The sequence below is a fragment of the Hyperolius riggenbachi genome, chromosome 6 (genome assembly GCF_040937935.1).
Source record: "Hyperolius riggenbachi isolate aHypRig1 chromosome 6, aHypRig1.pri, whole genome shotgun sequence".
Classification (NCBI taxonomy): domain Eukaryota; kingdom Metazoa; phylum Chordata; class Amphibia; order Anura; family Hyperoliidae; genus Hyperolius; species Hyperolius riggenbachi.
This window is the reverse complement of record NC_090651.1, coordinates 78,710,693-78,732,216: the sequence shown is the minus strand read 5'-3', so window position 1 is coordinate 78,732,216 and position 21,524 is coordinate 78,710,693. Positions and strand designations below refer to the sequence as shown.

The window sequence follows — 21,524 nt, the reverse complement described above, 5'->3', positions numbered from 1 at the left end:
TAATGGGCTGTGCAAAATCACATTGGCATTTTCCAATGCTTCTTCCTACATACTGTATGCAAGTCACATACAATTTCCATGCAATGCTTTCCTATGGGTAATCAAAAACGCATGGGACTTCCTCAAGAGTGCTCCCTGCCTAAACCGCATGCTTTTCAGCTCAGACAAGTGTGCTTCCAGCCAGAAGGCTTTTATAAATGCTCTCTCTAGGAATGTGCTCCAGGTAGCAATTCCAATGCATTCTTACACTACTATTAAATCCTGGTTTCTCTAAATAATAAGGGCCAACCCCCCCTCTGCATCACCTCCGGTGTCCATTCCGAGCCGGCTGCCTTGGCTGAGTCCTGTCCAAGGTGTGTACATGGCTTCACTCTTCTACAGACAGAGATCTGTAGGATCAGCAGGATAACAAGACCAAAACTAGATCTGTACAGTATAGTCTTTCTGACCAGGGGTGAAGCACATGGCAGATACTGTTCCTACACTGTGTGCTGTGCCACTACGGTACTGCCCTTCTTCTCCTTTCCCTGATTATTACATAAATGCCCATAAAGAAAGTTTCCTATCAGCAATATGACTTGTCTTATGCTGTCATAGGTAGTCTATTATCTCCCTAATGCTGATTGTTTACATGCTCTTCAATGTGCACCATTTAACATTACAGATTCAATATTTATCGCAACACTCTCAGAAGTAATCTATGCAGATGTCAGTCACAGACCAGCGCCCCATAATCAGTGGCGTAGCAATAGGGGTTGCATCAGGGCCCTTGATCAACTGCAGTATTAGCTCTTTATTGCTCCTGTGCTTGCAATGATCACTTCTATAATTGCTTTGAGGGCAGGAACACACTAGGCAGAATCACATATGTGCTTTCCACTGTGTGCTATGGGAAAACTCATGCGATTCTGCCTAGTGTGTTCCTTCCCTGAATGATAATAATCATTAACAAGCTCTTCCCCATCCCCTTCTTGCACTTCTGACACTGGTTGTCCTTGGCAGGTTTTGGTGCGCCGTATTGTTTTGTATAGAGTGCTTGGGGGTGGCCCCATGTAAAGCTTGCACCGGGTCCCATAGCTCCTTAGCTACGCCATTGCCCATAGGGTCACAATTGCTTGATACAGATAAGAACATCCTTTCCCAATCAATGATTGATCAATAAAATGAGCAATCTGTCCTTTTTTTATATATATATTTATATCTAATTAGGTCTTATCTGTTAAGAATGTTTAATAGGGTATAGAGGACTGCTTTTTAATAGATTATACTTTAGGTTTGATGGAAACTACTAAAAATCTAATGAAAGTCTATTAAGAACTAAGGCACTCCTGATTGATTTTATAGCAATGTGATATTGATCAAGAATTGCTGTTCTTTTGCCAGTCTTTTGGATGGGGGTGCAAAGCTTGCTATTATATCTCTGAAATAGATGGTTTGTAACGTATATGAAGTAGACTATCCAGCTCGTTCAGAACATTATACTGTTTATGGGGGTGATTAGTCAGTTCTGGGGAGATTCTCTGTGTCTGTCACTTGAAATCCTCATCTGAAAGCTTTTTCTCTCCCTTTGTCCCTCTTAGTAACTGCATCCACCAATCCCAAGCTGTGCCCGACCATACAGCCCCACGATTGGCTGCTAATGAATAGGGGCGGAACGGCTTCAGCTCTTACCTTCTCCAGACAAAGACAGTGAGCCGTGGCGAAGCCCCACCCTTGGGCTGCCTCCAGCCAATACAAACTCGCTGTCCCTCATTTCTCGCACCACCCCTTCAGCCAATCTCCTCTTAACACCGGGTTGTCCAGCGCCAGGCCCCGCCCCCGGCTGCCTGTAACGGATCTGGCTTGCAGCCAGGCTTCGGGACCTACCATCCGAGCTCTTCACCCTGTCTGTTGGAGGGGGAACCGGCCCGTGCTGGTGAAGCAAGGGGGCCGCAAAAAAACCGGTGAAAGAGCAGTTTGCTTTACACGAAGGAGGTAGAATTGGTATACTGTGCTCCCGACGAGACTGCTGGGCTGTAGACTGTGTGAGGAAATGAAAGAGCCCGGTCCCGCCCCCTTCAACCCCCCGCCCATGCAGGTGGTACCGTCCAGCAGGTTGCCGGTTGGCGCACGCGGCTCTTATAATGAAATGTGAGGAGTGCACAGAGCGCAGTGCCATGTACAACACCGAGCCGTACAGCGCCGAGCTCATCTTCTACATCGAGATGGACCCGCCGCCCCCGCCAGGTACTCACCAGCCAATGCACCCCGCATAACTGCCCCTCAGGGGGCAACTAACCCACCTGCACCTCCTAATGCATAAAGGACCCTCTTGGGTGCATGTTACCCTTCCCTGCAGAAGTGCCCCTCTGGGGGAGGCAACTAAATCTCTTACTGCACTACTGACCTTCCTGGAGGAGCCTGCACCCCTCTACCTCACTGTCCCTCTGGGGGACATAATCCCTCCCTACAGCAGGAACCTGCACCCCTCTACCTTACTGTCCCTCTGGCGGGCATAATCCCTCCCTACAGCAGGAACCTGCACCCCTCTCCCTTACTGTCCCTCTGGGGGGCATAATCTCTCCCTACACAGGTGCCCCTCCTGGAGGAACCTGCACCCTTCTACCTTACTGTCCTTTGGGGGGGGGGGGGATAATCCCTCAGGTGCCTCTCCTGGATGGCAGATAGACTCTTCCATGCAGAAGTGACCCAGGAGAGGGACAGATCCTTTGCAGGTGCCCTTTGTAGTGAATCATGACTGAGCAGAGTTACTGTTCCTGGCACCCTTCTCTGCAGAACTGCCCTTCTCTGTGCTCCCATACCTGAGTGAAATACAAGCTTATGTGCAGTAAAAATTCCCAAATAAAAGCTTTTTGTGTGCCCTATTATTTCTACACTGCATCCCCAGTTTTTATCCCTGCAACTACTTTATTTCAGACTTGGCACCCCCTTTTTGTTAACCTACTTTTTTACTGCCTTACTCTGTGCTCTGCTGTACCCCTTTACTTATGTGCCCCTGTTCCATCCCTCCACAGCATTGTATGTGCATTCTTTTATCATTTGCCCTCTGCCTGTGATGGACGGGCTTTGAACCCCACAAAGTTTCTTCCTGCACCCCCTACACATTTTTTGCTTCCATCACCTACTCCCCCCTTCACCTTGCAGTATATAATGTTTTGTTTTCCCCTTGCTGCATATTTGCTAAGAACCCCTCAATCCTCCGTATGATTTTATGCACCACAATTCGTATTGCTGTAGTTGCAGAATTGCATTCGCAGCCAGAATCCCAGATTGTGGAAGACTTTTCTCCCTTGTACCCCGAATTGTGTGCAACGGTCTATGCAATATATAACTGTCCCCAAAATCTGCATATCGCTGACTGCTTGATGGCTGCACCCCACATTCTCCTCCTGTCTGGCAGATGTAGCTAGTTCCTTTACCTGATGGTGGCTGAAAGGTCACTCAATGCATTACGTAATGGTTCTGCTGAGCCAGGAAAGCGTCTCTATTGTGCGTCGCTCGCTGGATTGGTATTGTCGTGCAGGCACAGTACCTTGCAAACACCCCCCCCCCCCAAAAAAAAAAAATTATCACTTATTGATTTGCTTGAGCAGGTAATCTTTTATGTAATTATCAGTTTGGGGTCCTTTTTTATGATTTCTTTTATTTGCTGCCTCTTTATTTCATAGCATTGTGCATTATTTAGCCATTTATGGTGTAACTTTGTTGCTGCGAACCCTCTGGATGCAAAATAATCCCCCTTCCACCATTTCCTGTGCAGGATGGGGGTTTGACAGTGCATCGGACTTGCACAAGCTGCTGCTTCAACTCCTTTCTTTGTTCTGTCAGCAGACATTCTCTTCATGTCTCTACAAGTTGGGAATTGTTCTATATAGGCGATTGTGGCCGTGTCTGATATCTTGTGGGATAGGTTATTACTGTGGTGTTCATATCTTTTGTTGCATATGTTCATTGTTCCTCTAATTAACCCTGCCTATGCTGAAGTAATGTGATGCATTGCAGCGCCTGATGCTGGCGGAGTTGTGTGCAGCAGTGTTCTGTGGCATTTTGGAGTTTGCACGCTATTTGGCTAGGTGGTCACACCCCCTTCTCATGTATAGTGCGCCAGGGTGTATATTCTGGGCAGTCATTGTTCCTGTCAGACTGCAATTACATTCCTTTCAAGTGCCAAGTGATTTAACCCTAACATCCTTAAAATATAGGGCTTTTTTTTTTTTTTTTTTTTTTTTTTTTTTTTTAGTCTCTGTATGGTAGTATAGATGTCTTTTTTACTTGTTCTGCCAGATATTAGATTTGTGCAGTGACAGCTGATTTATCTTCTACTAGTGTGGAGATAGGATTCCTGTGGTATAATTGGCACAAGCACAACGCACCCCACAGCTGGTACCCACATCAGGATATTGCCTGTGCCATAGTCTTCTGTCATACAAGAGTGTACTATGCTCACAACCATGGCAAGATAGAAAGGTTCCTGTGTGGGATTTGAATCCCAGCTATAGTGGGCTTTGTGCTTATGCCCATGTCGTGGTAGAGGAGTGCACTGTGCGCGTGCCCATGTCGTGGTGGAGGAGTGCACTGTGCGCGTGCCCATGTCAGGGTTGAAGGGTTCCTGTGTGATACTGGCCTCTGTGCAGTCGGAGTATAAGGATCTCCAGGCAGTATCTGTGTGGCATCAGTTTGGGCTTTCGCCCCCGTGTCAGTTTAGGGGATACTGTTTAAATACTTGAATGTACCTGTTGCGGCACATATTTTGTCAGGGAAGGATTCTAGCACGACACCTGTGTTCTATAGAAAAAATCCTGTGCAATCCTGAGTGCTACTTGTGTGTACTTGCTGTGGTGTGCCTTGTGTGTACCTCTGAAACAGTGTTGTTTCCCCCCCCCCCCCCCCTCATATACAGAAGACCAGTTAAAGTTGACAAAAGGATGGCTGTCGGTAGTCTGAGCTGGTCTATCACACAACATTTGAGCTGACAGCATTGTCATACCTGGGGAGTCAGTTGCAGTACTGGGTTACTTTGGGGGCTTTTGGAGAAAGATGGTCGGCCAATTGAACTACCCTACTAAATTGCTTGCCTATTCTCTGATTAATAAATGACGTGCGACAGTGAAGTGCAGTGTGCCAAAGTTTTTATTGCAGGTCTGTGGGTTTTTTTTTGTTTTGTTTTACTCTAAAAGGTGTTTAGAGTTATTATGAAAAGCAGCATAGATTTTCCTGAAATGAGGTCAAGGTTTGTGAGAATTTGGTGAATATGAGCCGAAAAATTGCATTAAATCTTCATCAATGGTTAAAGTTTGAATTGCGATTCTGCATGTGAAAAAGCAATTTATTTTTTTTTATTTTTTTTTCCCCCTCCTGTACACATCCTGCTTTCTTGTTGTCCCTTGTCACCCACCACATATTTCATGTAAATGGGGCCGAAATGTCCCAACCTCACTGTTACAAAAGTTCTATAGGACAGTGTTCTTTATCCTCAGTGTGTTTTCTCAGCACCTTAAACCCTTCCTGTGCCCAGAGTGTGTTTTACACTCTACTAATGTCCTAGTTGCACCTCTAAACCCCCTTCCCCATCCTGTTCTGCACTTTATCCACCACCGTAAACGTCCAGTTCTGCACGTCCCAGTCTCTCCAGGAACTGAGTACAAAAATGCAGAGCAGCTTTACTAAAAGTACCTGCTGTTCCCCGCACTTCTTTCTGCAGCTCAACGTCACTAACATACGATGCCTTTAGTGCGCTGTGATTGGCTGGAGCTCTGTCTCCATTCAGAGATTAGTTTTTGCCAACAGCGTCTGATTTGGGATTTAGAAGAGAAATCAGGTTGGTTGGGGAGCTGTGCGGAGGGAGGAAGAGGAGGGGGGAGGATTAGGGTTACTATCGAGCAAGCTATAGAATAACCACTTCACTGACCATGTATAGGAGAGAGCGTCTGGCCTGCAGCTCCTGGCAGATGTCTGCTTGTGTCTGACGTTGTGTTCTCTTTGTAAGTATGTTACCTTTTTATAAACTGTGGCTGTAGTCGGTGAGGCTTCCGCCTCATGCCATTGTTGAATATAGTTACTTCATGGATTTCAGAATTGTTGTTTAAGAAGGGTGTTTCTTTCTGTTGGAGGAAATGTACTGTGTATGGTTGGTCTGTACATCTGGGCAGTGTCTGACATGGCATGCATTAGGTCCATGTGGAATACATGTTAATTTAGCTGGCACATTCATAGATGGGGAATCTTAACATGATTGCAAAGAGAAAAGGGTGACAAAAGTTTAGCTTTCCAGCTCCTTAGAAATAAAATCATATGAACAGATACTAAAAATATAGAGCTCCTTTTTTTTTTTTTTTTTTTTTTTTTTTTTTTTTTATATAAACATGCAGAGCAACAATATAAAGCCTAATAACAATCATGTGAGGGGAGAAAAAGAAAAGTCATATAATAAGTGTGTGACCATGGAATAATGCCATAAATGAATGTGCCTGTGTGTAGTTCAGGTTTATGTATTTGAAACATGTCCGCATTGTGATTGTGCAGGTATATATGCAAATTGTGTGGGATTGCAACCTGAATGCCCCTTAGTCAAATTATAAAAATCTATCTATATAATTTTAGCCCTGATCTTCCGAATTAAACGTTTTACTTAGAGGAAGACTTTTGGTTTCTTTTTCCCACTCGCCTACTCCTTATGCAGACTTGTGACTACGTTTCTCCCAAGCACAGATGAGAACTCGGCGCACTCTGCTAGTTGGAGTTAATGTCTATAATTTTAGTTTGTGTATGTGCTCTATATACGATCCAGTGGTTTTAGCTGTATGAATGGATAAATGGCTGTGCCTTCTCAATAAAGCAGCTTATCTAGATGCACAGTAAGGTGGCCATACACTTGTTAGATTAGCAGCAGATAGATCAGCAGATTTTCTGATCTATCTGATGTTTAAAACATTTTTTTACTCTGAACAGATTTCCAATAGATGTCAGTATGAAATCGGCCGCAAATTAATCGATTATCAATCGCTTTGCGATCGATCGGCCAAAAATCGGCTGAGTGTATGGGCCCCTTAAGGCTCCATATCTAGGCTTTGTGGTGTACACCAGTGTCTCTAGGTTTACAGTTGGTAAAGGATTTGTGATTTAGGCTGTGTGTGTACTGACCAGCAGGTCTAGATTTACAGTTGGTATTTTATTTATTTTTTTTATGTATTGTGCATCTGCTATAAATCTGAAGCTTTGTTTGAACAGTTGTACACGTCTTTTATTTTTAGGATTTAAATGTGCCATTAAAAGTGCTTCCAGCTGGGTGGCTGTATAATGGCTCTGGCTACTACCTAGTTTGATAAATGTTTCCATATTTGAACGATCACAATTTGACTAGTTAGAATTTTCAAGCTTTGTGTGGATGATTTCTATAACTTTTCTCCAGTACTGTAATCAGGCCTCAGTACTGCGAGTCTGTGAGGCAATTATAGTAGTATTCTATGAAATATCTTTATTATACAACTCTTCAATGTATGCACAGTGCAGCAAACTTGACTGTCACCTAAATTAGTGACTACCTTTTATAGATAGTCAGTGATACAAGGTATGATATGGCAATAGAGCTACTGGGGGAAGGGAAAGAAAAAAAAAAAGGTTTTAAACGAACCTACATCTAGTCCATTCAATCTGACAGCAATTTAAAAAAAAAACCCTGTCCATGGAAATTGTGTTAGACGTAAAGCTGGTACAAAAAAACCTGTATTTATCCTTAGTTGACACGTAACTGGGCCAAATCTCCACTAACAAGAGTTGGGATGTGTTCTTAAAAATCAGCTGTAGGTGGTGATTTCAGCTTTGTGGACAGACTCCCTTTACAGGACAGACGCGAGTCACCCAGAAATAAAGGAATAACCAAAGACTACAGAAGAAAGGTCCAGTACTGAACCCTTTAATAAGGGCGGCCCTATTGTGAACTTTGTCGGACTGCTGTGCTTTACGTTTATTTAAACGTACTTCAGTGTTCTACCCAGAATTTTTTTCCAGCCGGGTGACATGGAAAAGTAGCCGGGTGGGGCGAGATGACAGAATGCAGGGCTGGCAGCAGAGGAGCAGGTGAGCTGATGACAGCCAGGTGCTCACCAAAACTAGCCGGGTTGAGCACCCAGCTAAAAGAGCCTGGGGAGAGCACTGAACTTAAATTGAAATTTTGCAAGCATTGAGACTGTGTGTGTGTGTGTTATACTTGTCCACAAATAAAAGCCAGCGTTACCCATCTGAGGAAGCAGTCTTCTACGAAACGTGCAAGAATGTGTCCATTAAACTCGTTACGTAAAGAATATATATCTATATCTCACATCCTAACCCGGTTAGTGGGAAATAGCTGTAGTTTGCAGGTCTGAAATGGACTGAAACAAGTTTTTGGTACCAGCTTATACATCTTTAGGCCATAACCGTCGTACTGTGGGTTTTCCTTTTGAATGTACAAATCAATGGTTATATGCTGCATGTTTGCTTAATTTAAACCAGAAGTAGGATGTTTTTGCTATGTTTCTTATCTCTAATATTTACTGCTGAATTTTTATTTTATATTTTTTATCGCAAATCTAAATGTAATTTTTTTTTTTTTTTATGGCAGCACTTCCACCAAAGCCAGCAAAACCGATGAGTCCATTGTGTAACAGCAACAGTAAAGATGGCTCCTGCACCGCACTCCAGGACGCAGAGTGGTACTGGGGGGACATCTCAAGGTAGCAGCTATGAACACCTTATATGCACCTATTCTGTGAGTCTTGTATGGTGGCAGCTCGTTTAACTCTGCTTCACTCTTGCAGGGAAGAGGTAAATGACAAACTACGGGATATGCCTGATGGGACGTTTCTGGTCCGAGATGCCTCAACAAAGATGCAAGGGGATTATACACTGACTCTAAGGTGAGTATCTCCTAGGATTTGATCATGTGACCATAGTCATGGAAGTGGGAGGTGCTGTTGAACAATTGGCTACAGCTGCCGGTGAATTTACACACCTACTCTCAACTACCAGCAGCTTGACTGTAAATCGATTGGTGGTGATGGAAAATGTATGTTTAGGTGCAGGGCAGGAGTGGCAATTGATGGCCCAAAGCCTAGCACTGCAGCAAACAGAGCCATGCTGTAGTTGGGGGGGGGGGGGGGGGGATATTTCCTGCTGGAATCTGTTAACCTATGTGCTGTGTGTAAGGAAGCAGTTACTATCTGATCATATTTTAATCAGAGAGCGATAGACTGGATAGTCTCATCGTTACACAGTCGAGCTGTGTATGGCTACCTGAAGTTACAGCTGGATAACCTAGGGCTGGTCAGTTCCTTGGCAGTCAGAACTTACAGATGGCACTTATCTCTTGCGTTAAGCCTGGTACACACATCCAATTTTGGTTAGCCAGTGATTGCCTAATATCTGTTCAAAGTATTCGCACTGTGGTAACCCTCATTCTACACAGAAGTGGTGAAACTGTCCAGTGATAGGCCAGTGAAAATTTGACTTGTATATAGCCAATCTTTACTATTGTGCATCAATTACAATCTGAACACATTCTAATTGGATAGTGATTGACTGCAGTTGCTTTTTTTCCCCTCTATTCCAGAAAGGGCGGAAATAACAAGCTAATAAAGATTTATCATCGAGATGGGAAATACGGCTTCTCCGACCCTCTGACCTTCAAGTCTGTTGTGGAGTTGATTAACCACTACCGGCACGAATCTCTGGCCCAGTATAACCCTAAGTTGGATGTCAAGCTATTGTATCCAGTATCCCGGTATCAGCAGGTGAGCTGGCTCTCCATGTGCAGAGCACTATGTGCGGTGATGGTGAGTGCAGGTTGTAATAATGTCTCTCCTCTTCCTCTGTGCAGGACCAGCTGGTAAAAGAGGATAACATTGATGCTGTGGGGAAGAAGCTTCAGGAATATCATGGCCAGTTTCAAGACAAGAGCAGAGAGTATGACCGCTTGTATGAGGAGTACACCAAAACCTCCCAGGTAAGCCTCTAGGGTATAAAGTCCTCACAGGCTTCAGGGGGACCTGCAGTCTATTAGTAACAAGTGTGTGTGTGTGTGTTTGTTGTACCATAACTCCTGGAGAAGCATGTAGTCCATTAGATCAGGTGATGGTATTTGTTGGGGTCAGATTTGATGGACTTAATCAAAAATCCGAGCCTGACAAATCTGAGCTGATTACATACTTCTTTGTGAGCTCTGACAGCAGTTCATATCCGTGCAGAGGTGTAACAACATCCCACAGTGACTAGTGATGGACAGATATTTGGTTGCCGTGGGGCAGTTTTCTTTGTAAATTGAGTAAGGGCTCAGACAAACTATAAGCACTTTTCTGAGTGCTTTTTGGGCATCAAAGCTTTCTGAGCTTTTTTTTTTTTTTTTGTTAAAAAAAACGCTTCCATTGACTTGCATTAAAATCGCAGGATTTTACTGCGATCACGATTTTAATGTAATTGAATAGGAGCACTTTTTTTTTTTTTTTAGCTCTCAGAAAGCTGATGGCCAAAAAGCCCTCAGAAAAATGCTTATAGTGGGTCTGAGCCCTTAGTGTGCAGTATGCATAGCAACCAGACACTCCCCATCAATTTCAGAATTATCATCTAACGTCAGAGTTGTTGTGTTGTATTTTTTTTTTTATTTTTTATTTTTTTTATTATTTAGAATAGCCTAGGGAAGTGTTTAAGCCTTTTTCAGGATTGTATTTGTCTGTTTTTGTTTTTTTTTGTTTGTTTGTTTTTTTTTCCTCTCTCTCTTTTTTAAGTAGAAATTGTCACCACAGCAGTTAAACACAACTAGTTTAGAACCTGAGGGTGTTTTTTTTTTTTTTATTTATTTTCTTTATACAACTACTATAACAGAATATATTTTATTCCTCTTACTATAGAAACTGCCAGGAGAATGGGGAGCAGCAGAACTGTTAGGCCCCATTTCCACTGCTGTGGAAATTGGGCCGAATCCGCAGTTTCCCCGCAAGCAAATGGCGCGGTGGGAAACTCTGCCATAGGGATAATGCTGCAGCTGTCTGAATTGCTTGCCTTAGTGATTTGGCCGACATTGCAGCATTTTGTCGTGCAGGGGGCAGCGAATCCACAGCTTCCGGTATTAGGTTGTGTACTCCCACAGGAAAGACGTGTCGTTGCGCGCTTTGCAGGATGCACGGCGGCTAGTGGAAACGGCCCTAAACGGAAAAGTGCATGGAATTATTGAGATGCTAACTATTTTGAGTTGATTTTTATTGGACCAGTTCCTAGCTGCATACATTAGCTAGTTCAGGCTATGCATACACTTAACATACAGTATGCATGTACTTGAAATAATTAGCATCTCACTGATTTTTATTTTTTTTATTTTTTTATTTTACTTAGTAATTGGCATTATGAGGTATTCAGCTCTAGAAGTAGCCATAGGAGCCAGCGTTTTTGCAAGAGATTAGTATATTCTCTGGATAAGCTGGGAAAAACCTGTTACAAATATCCAATTTTGATTTACCAATCTCGCCACCTCCATGTAGTATGAGATCTTACCTACACAGGTAAGCCCACAGTATTCAGTATCTGTTGGCCTTCATACTACACGGAGGTGGTAAAATTAAAGGTGTTTCACGCTCACAAATCTATCAACTACTAACAATAACTCCCCGCAAGAGTTTATCTTCTCCAACCCATCCTAAAACTAGGCCGGAGTTTGGTGTGATCCTTATATTCTCACTGGTTATGGACTTCATTGCTGGTTTTTTAATTTTCCGTAACCGGTCTGTTAGAACATCTCCCACAATTCCTCTTATGTTGTCCTGCAATAAAGATGACTATGAAACCTCCTGTATGTGACCAATTCAGTGTGGTGCGTGTGTGCTATAATGTTCTCTTCGATTGCAGGAAATTCAGATGAAGAGGACCGCCATCGAAGCTTTTAATGAAACCATTAAAATATTTGAAGAGCAGTGTCATTCTCAGGAGAGATTTAGCAAAGAGTATCTGGAGAGGTCTCAGCGAGAGGGTGGTGACAAGGAGATGGAGAGGTAATTCAACATGAGTGGTCAACACTGTATATTGTGCGTAACCCCCCCCCCCCCCCCCCCCCCCCCCCCCCCCCCCCGTGTGAACATGTCATAAAGGCGTTGGAAAATTTGGGCGCAGGGTAAAGCTGAAAAATGCTCACCCTGCTCCTGCAAGCGTCCCTTCTGCGTTGATTACTATTCCCCCTCTGGGCCTCCACGGACTCGGGGATAAAACCTATTTCGCCTGCCAGCTATTGTGGCCGAATTGTTTTGTTTTTGTTTTTTTATCGTAATTTGGGCTCCATCTCTTGATGGCATTCAAACTACTGACTGCCACTAGTTGTAATTCACATGGCGGCACCTGGTGCGTCACCAAATTTCTAGTGCTGTTTTTGCCCAACTCATCCCCTGTATGCATTTTATATCCTGACTGTCCATCTTTCTGCAGAATAATGATCAATTACGAAAAGCTGAAGTCTCGTTTGGGAGAAATTCATGACAGTAAATTGCGTCTTGAGCAAGACTTGAAGAAACAGGCTTTGGACAACCGAGAAATAGACAAGAAGATGAATAGCATCAAACCAGACCTCATCCAGCTGAGGAAAATCAGAGATCAGTACCTTGTGTGAGTATCTTTATCTATGAAGTTAAAGCCTGGTCTACAGTCTTACAAAGCAGTCACAGCGATGTCTCCCCGGTCAACAGGCAGTCCAACAAATGTAAAGGCACTTTTTCTGCTCTTTTACCAGTTCTTGTACATTATGCATTTAGGCTCTGAGGTTGGCATTACAAGTCAGTCAGCTGAGGCAGACATTGCTGACCTGTGCATATGAAGCGTATAGAGGCTTGTCTCCTCATTTGCTGTGCTTTCATCTGTTTGGTTCCATCTACAATGGAGACTAGAGTGGCTCCAGAGTATATTGTGTAGCTGCTTTATTTTGTGAAATGGATTAATATAAGTAGTTGGCATGGGCCGTCTGCAATATAAAAGCTTCTTACGAAGCTTTTGAACTTGCAAACATGAATGCTACAAATATCACGTAGCATGGAGTCTTTGCAGTATTATATACTTTTTGTACGGTTTCCTCTCCTAGCAAGTGTTCTGGCCTATTCCCACCTATGCACATTAGATGCATTTGTATGTATTTCAGTTATGATTGCAGTGGTATTTTATGTGCACGGTTCATGTTCTGCCGGTGCAACTACACCATGCCTGGCAAAACGGGGCATGTTCAAACGTGAATTTAGGCAGCCAATAGTTTCTCTAGTAAAAGAACGTCTACGTCCGTTTTTATAAAGGCAGTTAAAAAAAAAAAAATTGCATGTTCCTGCAAGAATGTAGGTGTTGGAGGACCCTTCCCACTTGTAGCAAGACTGTTTCTCCAGTAATAGGACTCTGTACAGTTACAGTGATGTGGCAGTTCTTTCTTTACCATAATTTTCTTTTCCTCAACAGATGGCTCAATCAAAAAGGTGTGCGGCAGAAGAGGATCAATGAGTGGCTGGGAATCAAGAATGAAAGTATAGATGAGTGAGTATCTATGTTCAGTTGAGTGTTTTTTTTTTTTTTTTTTTTTTTGTTAGGTTTTTGTTGTTTTTTTTTTAAAGAGAACCCGAGGTGTGTTTTACAAATCCTAATTTGGGTCTGCATATAATGCCCAGCCTCTGTTGCTATATTATGTCCCCCCCAGGACCCCCTTGCTCTCTGCTGTGCCCCCCAGAGTAACACGGCGTGTCGCCAGCAGGCTGTTTACATGTACACTGTCACACTCTGCCGCTCCCCCACCGCCTCTGTCACCGCTCCCCGCTCGCGTCCCCTCCCTTTCCGCTGATTGGAGGGAAGGGACGCGAGCGGGGAGTGGTGAAACAGACAAGGCGGCGGAGAGTGACGGTGTACATGTAAACAGCCTGTTGGCGACACGCTGTGTGTCGCTAGCACAGCGGTATACTGGGGGGGGGGCACAGCAGAGTGCAGGGGGGGAACCTGGGGGGGATATAATATAGCAACAGAGGCTGGGCATTATATGCAGACCCGGCCTCTGTATGCAATTAGGATTTGTAAATCCCACCTTGGGTTATCTTTAACTCGTTTATAATTTAATACGTTTGGAGTTTCATTAACAAATATTATTTTGCTGTCAACAGCCTCTATTTCCTGAGTGAGGATGAAGATCTCCTGCCACACTATGATGAGAAGACCTGGTTTGTGGGGGATTTAAACCGCGACCAAGCAGAAGAGTTGCTTCAGGGGAAACCTGATGGTGCTTTTCTGATCCGGGAAAGCAGCAAGAAGGGCTGCTACGCCTGTTCTGTGGTGTGAGTATCTGCAGTGCTTGTGTCTGTGTGCATACTGTCGTATTGGGCTGTTCTGTGGTGTATCTCTGCAGTGCTAGTGTCTGTTCGCACACTGTCATTAGGCTTTTCTGCTGTTTCTGGCTTCAGGGCCTGCCCATAGTTGTTGTTCTATCTCCTCCAGTCTCCAAAGGTGCCTGTAGCTAGCAAGTTATGTAATTCCAGCGTACAATTGTTTCCCGGGGAGTGTCACTGGCTCTTCCCCATTCCATTTTCTCTCATTCCCCTATTTGCTATTGCCAAGAGCATGGGGGGGAGGGGGCGCTTCAGGATATCCTCTCAGGAAGGCTAACTTTGACTGATTAAATACCAAAGTTGCACAATACTAGCATTTCTGTTTCTAGTAAAGCTTTGATACTTTCAGGCGTGCAATATACTCATGTCTGTATTTTTCTTCTCTCCTCTGGTTTTAGAACGGAAGGTGATGTAAAACACTGCGTCATCTACAGCACGTCACGAGGTTACGGGTTTGCAGAGCCATACAATCTGTACAGCACACTAAAGGATTTGGTCCTCCATTACCAGCATACATCCCTTGTCCAACACAACGATTCTCTGAACGTTAGGCTGGCCTACCCCGTCTACGCACACACGTCCTCCCTGTGCAGATAAGCCCCTGCAGTGGCGGAGGACTACGGTGGCTATTTTGGATCTTTTCTACAGTTTTTACTAGTACTACGAGGGCATTCTTTCTACTTAGACTGCTTGTTTTGCACAAGAAGTGAATTTGTGAATGTGAAGGTGTGGCCAGCGCAGGATGGCCACGTCACGACTTGTCTTCTGGTGCTTCCCGCTGGGAGAGGAGAGCTTGCTGGGCTCTGACAGTGGACCTGAGACTGGCTTGAGGTGCTGCTGGTATTCCAATGGAAGGGAGGCGTGTCCGACTGAGGGTCCACTGCAGCGCTGGCTCCCGCCAACAGGTAGCAAAATAATTGGGAAAGAAGACCAAAGGATTCTCAATTCACTTTTATTTCCTGGAAGGAAAAGAACTACTACTAAAAGTTGCTTTATTATGCAACATTAAACAAAGTTTTGGCTTCCACAGCACTAACTTTTCATGTGAGGAACCGTCTAGTTCTAACCAAATGTAACCACCAAAACTTTGTTTGTTGCTGGACTAGGCACTTAATGTGGAACTGCATTGGCATCTGCACATACATACATGCCAAAACTTGAAAAAGAAAAAAAAATAGGTGGTTTGAAACACTATTCTCTTGATATTATGTAAGCTTCTATATATGTTGTTCATCCTGTGGGTGGCAGCCGCCTGGCACATCACATAGCAGTGTAGTGATCACCACCTGCCACCCAGAGGGGGTAAGAAGTTGTTTTTTTCCAAAGTTGATCCAAATGGACTCTTTGCTTTGGAATGTAATCTGACAATGAGCTGGTGCTCCATTGTGTAATCTGTTCAGGGGAGGGTTAAAAAAAAAAAAATCAGTTGTCCCTTTGTATTGTGTCAGATGACAGTGTTTCTAGATGGCTCATTGTACCAAAAAAAAGTTGTGGGCCTGTCTGAAGATCTGGGGTAACATTTGTAGCCCTCATCCAGATACCCCAGGGTCTGGTGCAGTCGCTGCTTTGCTTTTTAGCTTAATGTCGACATTAAGCGACATCCTTTATAAAGGCAAACCCAGAATGCCTCAGTGCAAGACTGGTTAGGTTTTATGCCTGTGAGGTGTATGTTTTTGGAACTCTGAGCACCATTGCAAGGGGCTTTTTTTTTTTTCTTTTTTAAATTTCAAGGCCATGGCATGGGGTGGTACTATACTTCTCCTAGTAGTAACTTGCACTTGAAGCTGTGTGCTGCTTGTGTAACTGAGGCACTGCACTAAATGTGTAACAGTTATATAGTTGGTATGTGAGCTCATAGTTTACTAGTTCTAGCTGTTAGTGGGATGATGGATTCAGATAAAGCAGGCCTATGATTGTAAAACGGACTGTGGATATGTGCTGGGATGTCCATGGCAATTAGGTTTTTGCAGATACTAGGTGTGGGTGAAGTACCACAACTGCTTTACACCATCCCACCAGAACCAGTCCAGTGCCGTGTGATTGTTTTTGCACGCTCTCCATAAGGACAAGACTTCTCTTGTTGCATCATTTGGCTGTAGCTTGAGTGCTGTTCTTTATACCCCGAGAGAGAACGTGCAGCTCCTTGGTCACTGTGGCCTTTTATTACTTGACTAAAAGTGCTTCTCTGGCTTTACTGGGCTGAGAACAAGTAACACAAAATGTCTTTTTTAAGCTTGGTCAATGAGGGGCTTGTAATAATGAAGTGACAAATCTTCCAAATTGCCTTCACCTACTCCTGACAGGCGGAGACTTTTCCTTTAGGCACTGGCTGGCCAGGAACCATGACAATTACACATAAGGGGTCCAGATCTTTTATCTTATTATGGCAGCTACATTGTAGGGTGTGTTATATTTATTTTTACTTTGTTAATGAGACATATATATAAAAACGGTGGGGATTTGCCCATAACATTCTCCTTTTATGATGATCTGGGCCACTTGTGCATTGAAGGAAGCCATCTAGAAGCATTGTGCATCTCCTGCAGTGTTGTCTGTGCTAGTGTCTGGGTGACTCTGCCGTTCTGGGTCCCCACCCATTTTATAGTCGAGCTGGCCGTTGCACGCGAGTGTCTTGGTGACCCCACCTTTTCTGGAGTCTCCGCCCATTTTATACTCATGCTGGCCGTTGCACATTGACTTTCCAGTTCTTTGCACTCATTCGGCTCTTGATAGAAAAATGGGTTTGCAGCGAGTGATATGTTCTTGAACCAAGCGTGATGCACTAGAGTGGTGCCAGGCGAAAGCTGTGTGAATGGGGGAACATGGGCTTCTGGTTTTTATTTTTAGTAACAGACTTGGCTTTATTAAAATTCCATTTATTTTGAAAGAACAAAATCTATTCTCACTAAGTTATTCTGACGACGGCTTTGGGGGCGACGCCATCAGTTTGAAATCCTGTGCGTTGTCCTTCCCGTGTGCGGGTGACTTAGCCAGATGTACTGTAGCTCGCAGGCCGTGCACTTGCCATGGCGGGAGCATTTGTTCTCATTCCAGGTTTATGAATAAAAGTGGGCGTAACTGTGCAATATAAATGCGGTTCTCTTTGTTCCCAGATGGGCAGCTGCTGATGTTTCCTCCAGGCAGGGTGGGCACAGATTCTTCCAGTGGGGGAGATTTGAGTCAGTATTACCTATATTGGTGGCTTATTTTCTGTCTCTTAGCTTGTCCAACAAAGCTCCCCTCTGATGCTAAAAAAAAAAACACTTGGGTTTGTCTTCCACAGTATCCATGTGTATCCAGAGCAAACTCCTGTAATGGGCATGTACAGAGGTTACCATGTGGCAATTCTGGAGCCAAGCCTTCTACCAATCGAATGGGCATATACTGGCCCAGAGCCTCCCACTAGTTGGTCCATCCATATGCAGACACTCAAGTCCTTGTAAGGCTGAGCAGTCACCTGGAAATACCCAAATGATGGATACTGTGTAAGATAACAGGAGGCGGGGTCCTCAGCTGTCCCATATTACCAGCCCTATTCTCATTAAAAGACGACAACTTAAAGTGTACCAGAGGCGAATTTTAAAATAAAAAAAAGTAACAAACTTACCTTAGTGGAGGGAAGCATCTGGATAATCCAGAGGATTCCCATGCCCTCCTTGCCCCCACTGTTGCCATGCATAGACCTCGTGAACATATCCTACAAGAGCATGCGCAAATGCGGCTGCCCCTGCGCAGTAAGCCAAAGCCGCTCTGTGCTACTGCACGGTCAACCTACTGTTCAGTATGGCTGTGCGCAAAGAGGAGCGTGGCCATGAGCTGACAGAGTCCCAGGCAGTGGCGGTAGCCTGGAGGAGGATGCGGGAAGACTCAGTGGCTTCCCTTTTCTCAGTTACGGTAAGTTTCAAATTTTTATTTTACACGTGCCTTGTGCTCACTTTAAGCCCAAGCTGAAATCTATGTCTTTTTATGTAACTACTGATGTAGCTCGGTGGGAGGGGCTATGCCAGGTGTTACTGGAGGGTGGCTTTGGCCCTTGTGACCCAGGTATCCAGTTATTTTGACAATGCAGACGTTAAGGGAACAAGTTCTGTTATGTGATGGTTGGTTAGACATAACGGTGCAGGGTGAAAACGCGTTGTCTCCTTTATGAAGACTGAAAAAAATTGGTACTTGAATACTCTGTGTGAAATTTTTTTTTTTTTTTTTGTAGGATGTTGGGACATGCAATTTAATGACTTTTTCTACATTTTGCTGTATTTCTGCATTTATTGGCAGAACTGTTTCAGGGGAATTTAGCTTTTTATTGAACAGTGGAGGTAATGGTCTTGAAATGCGATTCGGTGTTTTTTTTTTTTTTTTGTTTTCCCGCTGTCTCTCCTTTTTTGAATTACTGATGCCAGCTGCGTCAGATAACATCTCTGAAACTGGCATGTATCTCTCCATGGGGCATCTGTACCTTTTTTTTTTTTTTTTTTTTTTTTTTTTTTTTTTCCTTGTGAATTAAGTTGTCAGACTACCGTAGTCAGTTGACTTTAATAGACCCTCATTTCTTGTCCTTTAAAAGAACAATTGTGGGTAACAATCTTCAGTCCAGCTATATGCAATAAAGGGAACCTCCACTGACCTTGCCCAGTTTAAAGTAATAATAAAAAAAACACTTCTTCTTCCTGACTGACTGGTGATGACAATAGATGAGATTCCTTATAGTGGGGTGGATGCATTTCTAATATGGCATTTAGGAGCTGCGCTGTCCAGTCCAGGAGCAAATTCAATTGATGATAAATGGAGAAACTTTGATCATAGGCTCCAGCTGTAAAGGTGCGTACACATGCACGACAGCAGCCAACGATGGGTCTGTCGGCACGGCGGATCGTTCAGGAACAGCCTCATCAGTCCGCCGACTACAGTCTGCTGAAAACCCGACCAGCGGGAGGTGCAGATGGACCCGTCGTTGGCTGCTGTTGTGCGTGTGTACGCACCTTAAATTGGTTCCTTGGCTTCTGGAATTTGTCTAGACTTGCCTTACTTAATCTTAACTAGTCTGTTACATTTACCTGACTTGTTGGTGGAATACCCTTTATTATTCATGAATCTACTACTAACTTTTCAGAAGAAGCAGAGATGCAATGATGATGCCTCATGGATAGGATAACACACTTTGTGTTAATGTGTGGAGGATCCTTCCTGTCTATGTAAACTGCCTGGCTGTCTGTAGCCTTCACTTTACTTTCTCTAGTTTTCACATAGTTGGAGTTGTTGAGGGACTGGCATTTTTTATGCTGGAGCTTAGTTTGCATTAATGGGAAGCATTGCAGCTGGGAGACCATATTGTGCTGTAGCAGCATGACACATGGGACTATCGTAATGGTAGTTCCTGGGACAGCAGGGAAGTGTTAATATGGCCGGTAGGTTTAATTTATTGCTGTGTCCTTGAGGAGATCCTATTTTATGTTTTTGCTCCGGACCATGAAGTGAGGGGAAATATTGCTGATGGTCCCGATTAGCAATATTTCCCCTCACTTCATGGTCTGGAGCAAAAACCTAAAATAGGATCTCCTCAAGGACACATAGCAATAAATTAAACCTACCGGCCGTATTAAGACTTCCCTGCTGCCCCAGGAACTACCATTACTATAGACAGCGGTAAGCACCTGAACGACACAAGGTGGATTTGTGTGCAGCCCCAGATTATAGAACGTGCTCCCCTGCTGTAGTCCTGGAATGGGATTTATGCTTTCAGCTAACAAGTTTATGGTGTAGTGACTGACAGGCTTTTGAAGGCTTGTACACACATCCAATCTTGACTCGCCAAGTTGACCCTCAAGAAAATGGTAAAATTGGGTAATTAAGATTGGATGTATGTATCTCTCTAGGAATGTAAAGAGACTGTCTGCTGGAGGTTTAGCTCATGGGGTTATGTGGTGTAGTTCTGTTTAGTAACATCACATTTTAGTGTTTCAACAAATGGGAATAGAGCTCTGAACCGTGTGTGTGTGTGTGTGTGTGTGTGTGTGTGTGTGTGTGTGTGTGTGTGTGTGTGTGTGTGTGTACCTCCAGATAAGATGGGCTATTTGATGTGAACAGGTTCATGTTCCCTGTAGGAAGTGGCCCTGTCTTGTGTAGGTAAACACCCAGCAGTCACTTTAGAGGCAGTAAGAACATTTTAAAGGGCTTTTTTGTTTTATTTTTACAATTTCCAGATGCTAAACTAAAATGTAATTTTATCCCAGCTCAACTCGGCTCTATGTGTTGTTTCTGAACTCCCCATCAGTTAATGAGGAGAATCCATGACATTTCAGCTGCACTCATTTTATGTATTAAGATAATGCTATGTTTGACCTGAATAGGGTTTAATTTTTTTTTTTATACCATTGTTTGTATTCTGCGGGACAGAAAGCGATTCAGTTTAATATTAAGCTTGGGAGGATTATGCAAACAGGTTTCACTAAAGAGAACCCAATAAGCTATTATGATGCAGTAAGTGCACCTTCCTGGAGTGGAAGGAGCGCACGGGATTTAGCTCGGATGTGACGGAAACGTTCAGCCACGTTTCGTCCACATTTCTGCCGGTTTGTTTCCGGCCTGCCGCCACCTCACTTCGAGTCTCCAATGACTTTTCTTCCTGTTTTGGGGAATTGCAGCATGTTACTCTGGTACTTTGTTCTCTGACTGTTGTTAGTGTAAAACATGTTCTGTCTTTCTATGGTGTCATGAGGACGTCACGTAGCTAGATTCAATGGGCTTCATAAGAGGCAACTTGTATGTTTCGTGTTACTCCGCACATCTGTAGGCTGATTTCTCATCATCGGATGCCCGTCACCAGATGTGACTCAGATCAGACAGCAGCTGAACGCAATATGTAAACGCACGCAATAACCTGTTCATTATACTGACTCTAGATTACAGGTAAGCCCCTCCCCCTTCTAGGGAGAGAGGGTCACACTATCTGCCCCATACCTCCTGATCTCTGCCGCCTCCCACCTCCTCTGTCTGCTGCCTCTGGTGACTGGCATTCCCTCAGTATTTGCTTTTGGTTCGGTACCATGGTGAGCTGTTGTTACAAGTGAACTTGTATCTAATTGTTCAATACTCTGTATGGGCAGATCTGTGTACAGCATTTACATGGTTCCATGATACTTACCTGTCTTGCAGAATTAAAAAGAA

General features: G+C 43.9%; 1 protein-coding gene across 5 annotated transcripts in view; it reads left to right on the top strand.

Annotated features, from left to right (window-relative positions):
* Window positions 1-19,852, top strand: part of PIK3R3 (phosphoinositide-3-kinase regulatory subunit 3) — a 190,273-nt gene extending 170,421 nt beyond the window's left edge. For 3 of the 5 annotated variants that reach the window (XM_068239578.1, XM_068239576.1, XM_068239577.1), the window contains 9 exons: window positions 8,600-8,711; window positions 8,796-8,894; window positions 9,587-9,767; window positions 9,854-9,979; window positions 11,872-12,014; window positions 12,442-12,618; window positions 13,450-13,524; window positions 14,139-14,309; window positions 14,759-19,852. In XM_068239578.1, coding sequence (XP_068095679.1) covers window positions 8,626-8,711; window positions 8,796-8,894; window positions 9,587-9,767; window positions 9,854-9,979; window positions 11,872-12,014; window positions 12,442-12,618; window positions 13,450-13,524; window positions 14,139-14,309; window positions 14,759-14,957 — 1,257 coding nt within the window. In that variant the 5' untranslated portion in view covers window positions 8,600-8,625 and the 3' untranslated portion in view covers window positions 14,958-19,852. Of the gene's footprint in view, window positions 1-1,889; window positions 2,227-5,889; window positions 5,982-8,599; window positions 8,712-8,795; window positions 8,895-9,586; window positions 9,768-9,853; window positions 9,980-11,871; window positions 12,015-12,441; window positions 12,619-13,449; window positions 13,525-14,138; window positions 14,310-14,758 lie in introns of those variants that run through there. The other 2 variants (XM_068239574.1, XM_068239575.1) reach the window with 2 other exon arrangements.
* The last annotated feature ends 1,672 nt before the right edge of the window (window positions 19,853-21,524 follow it).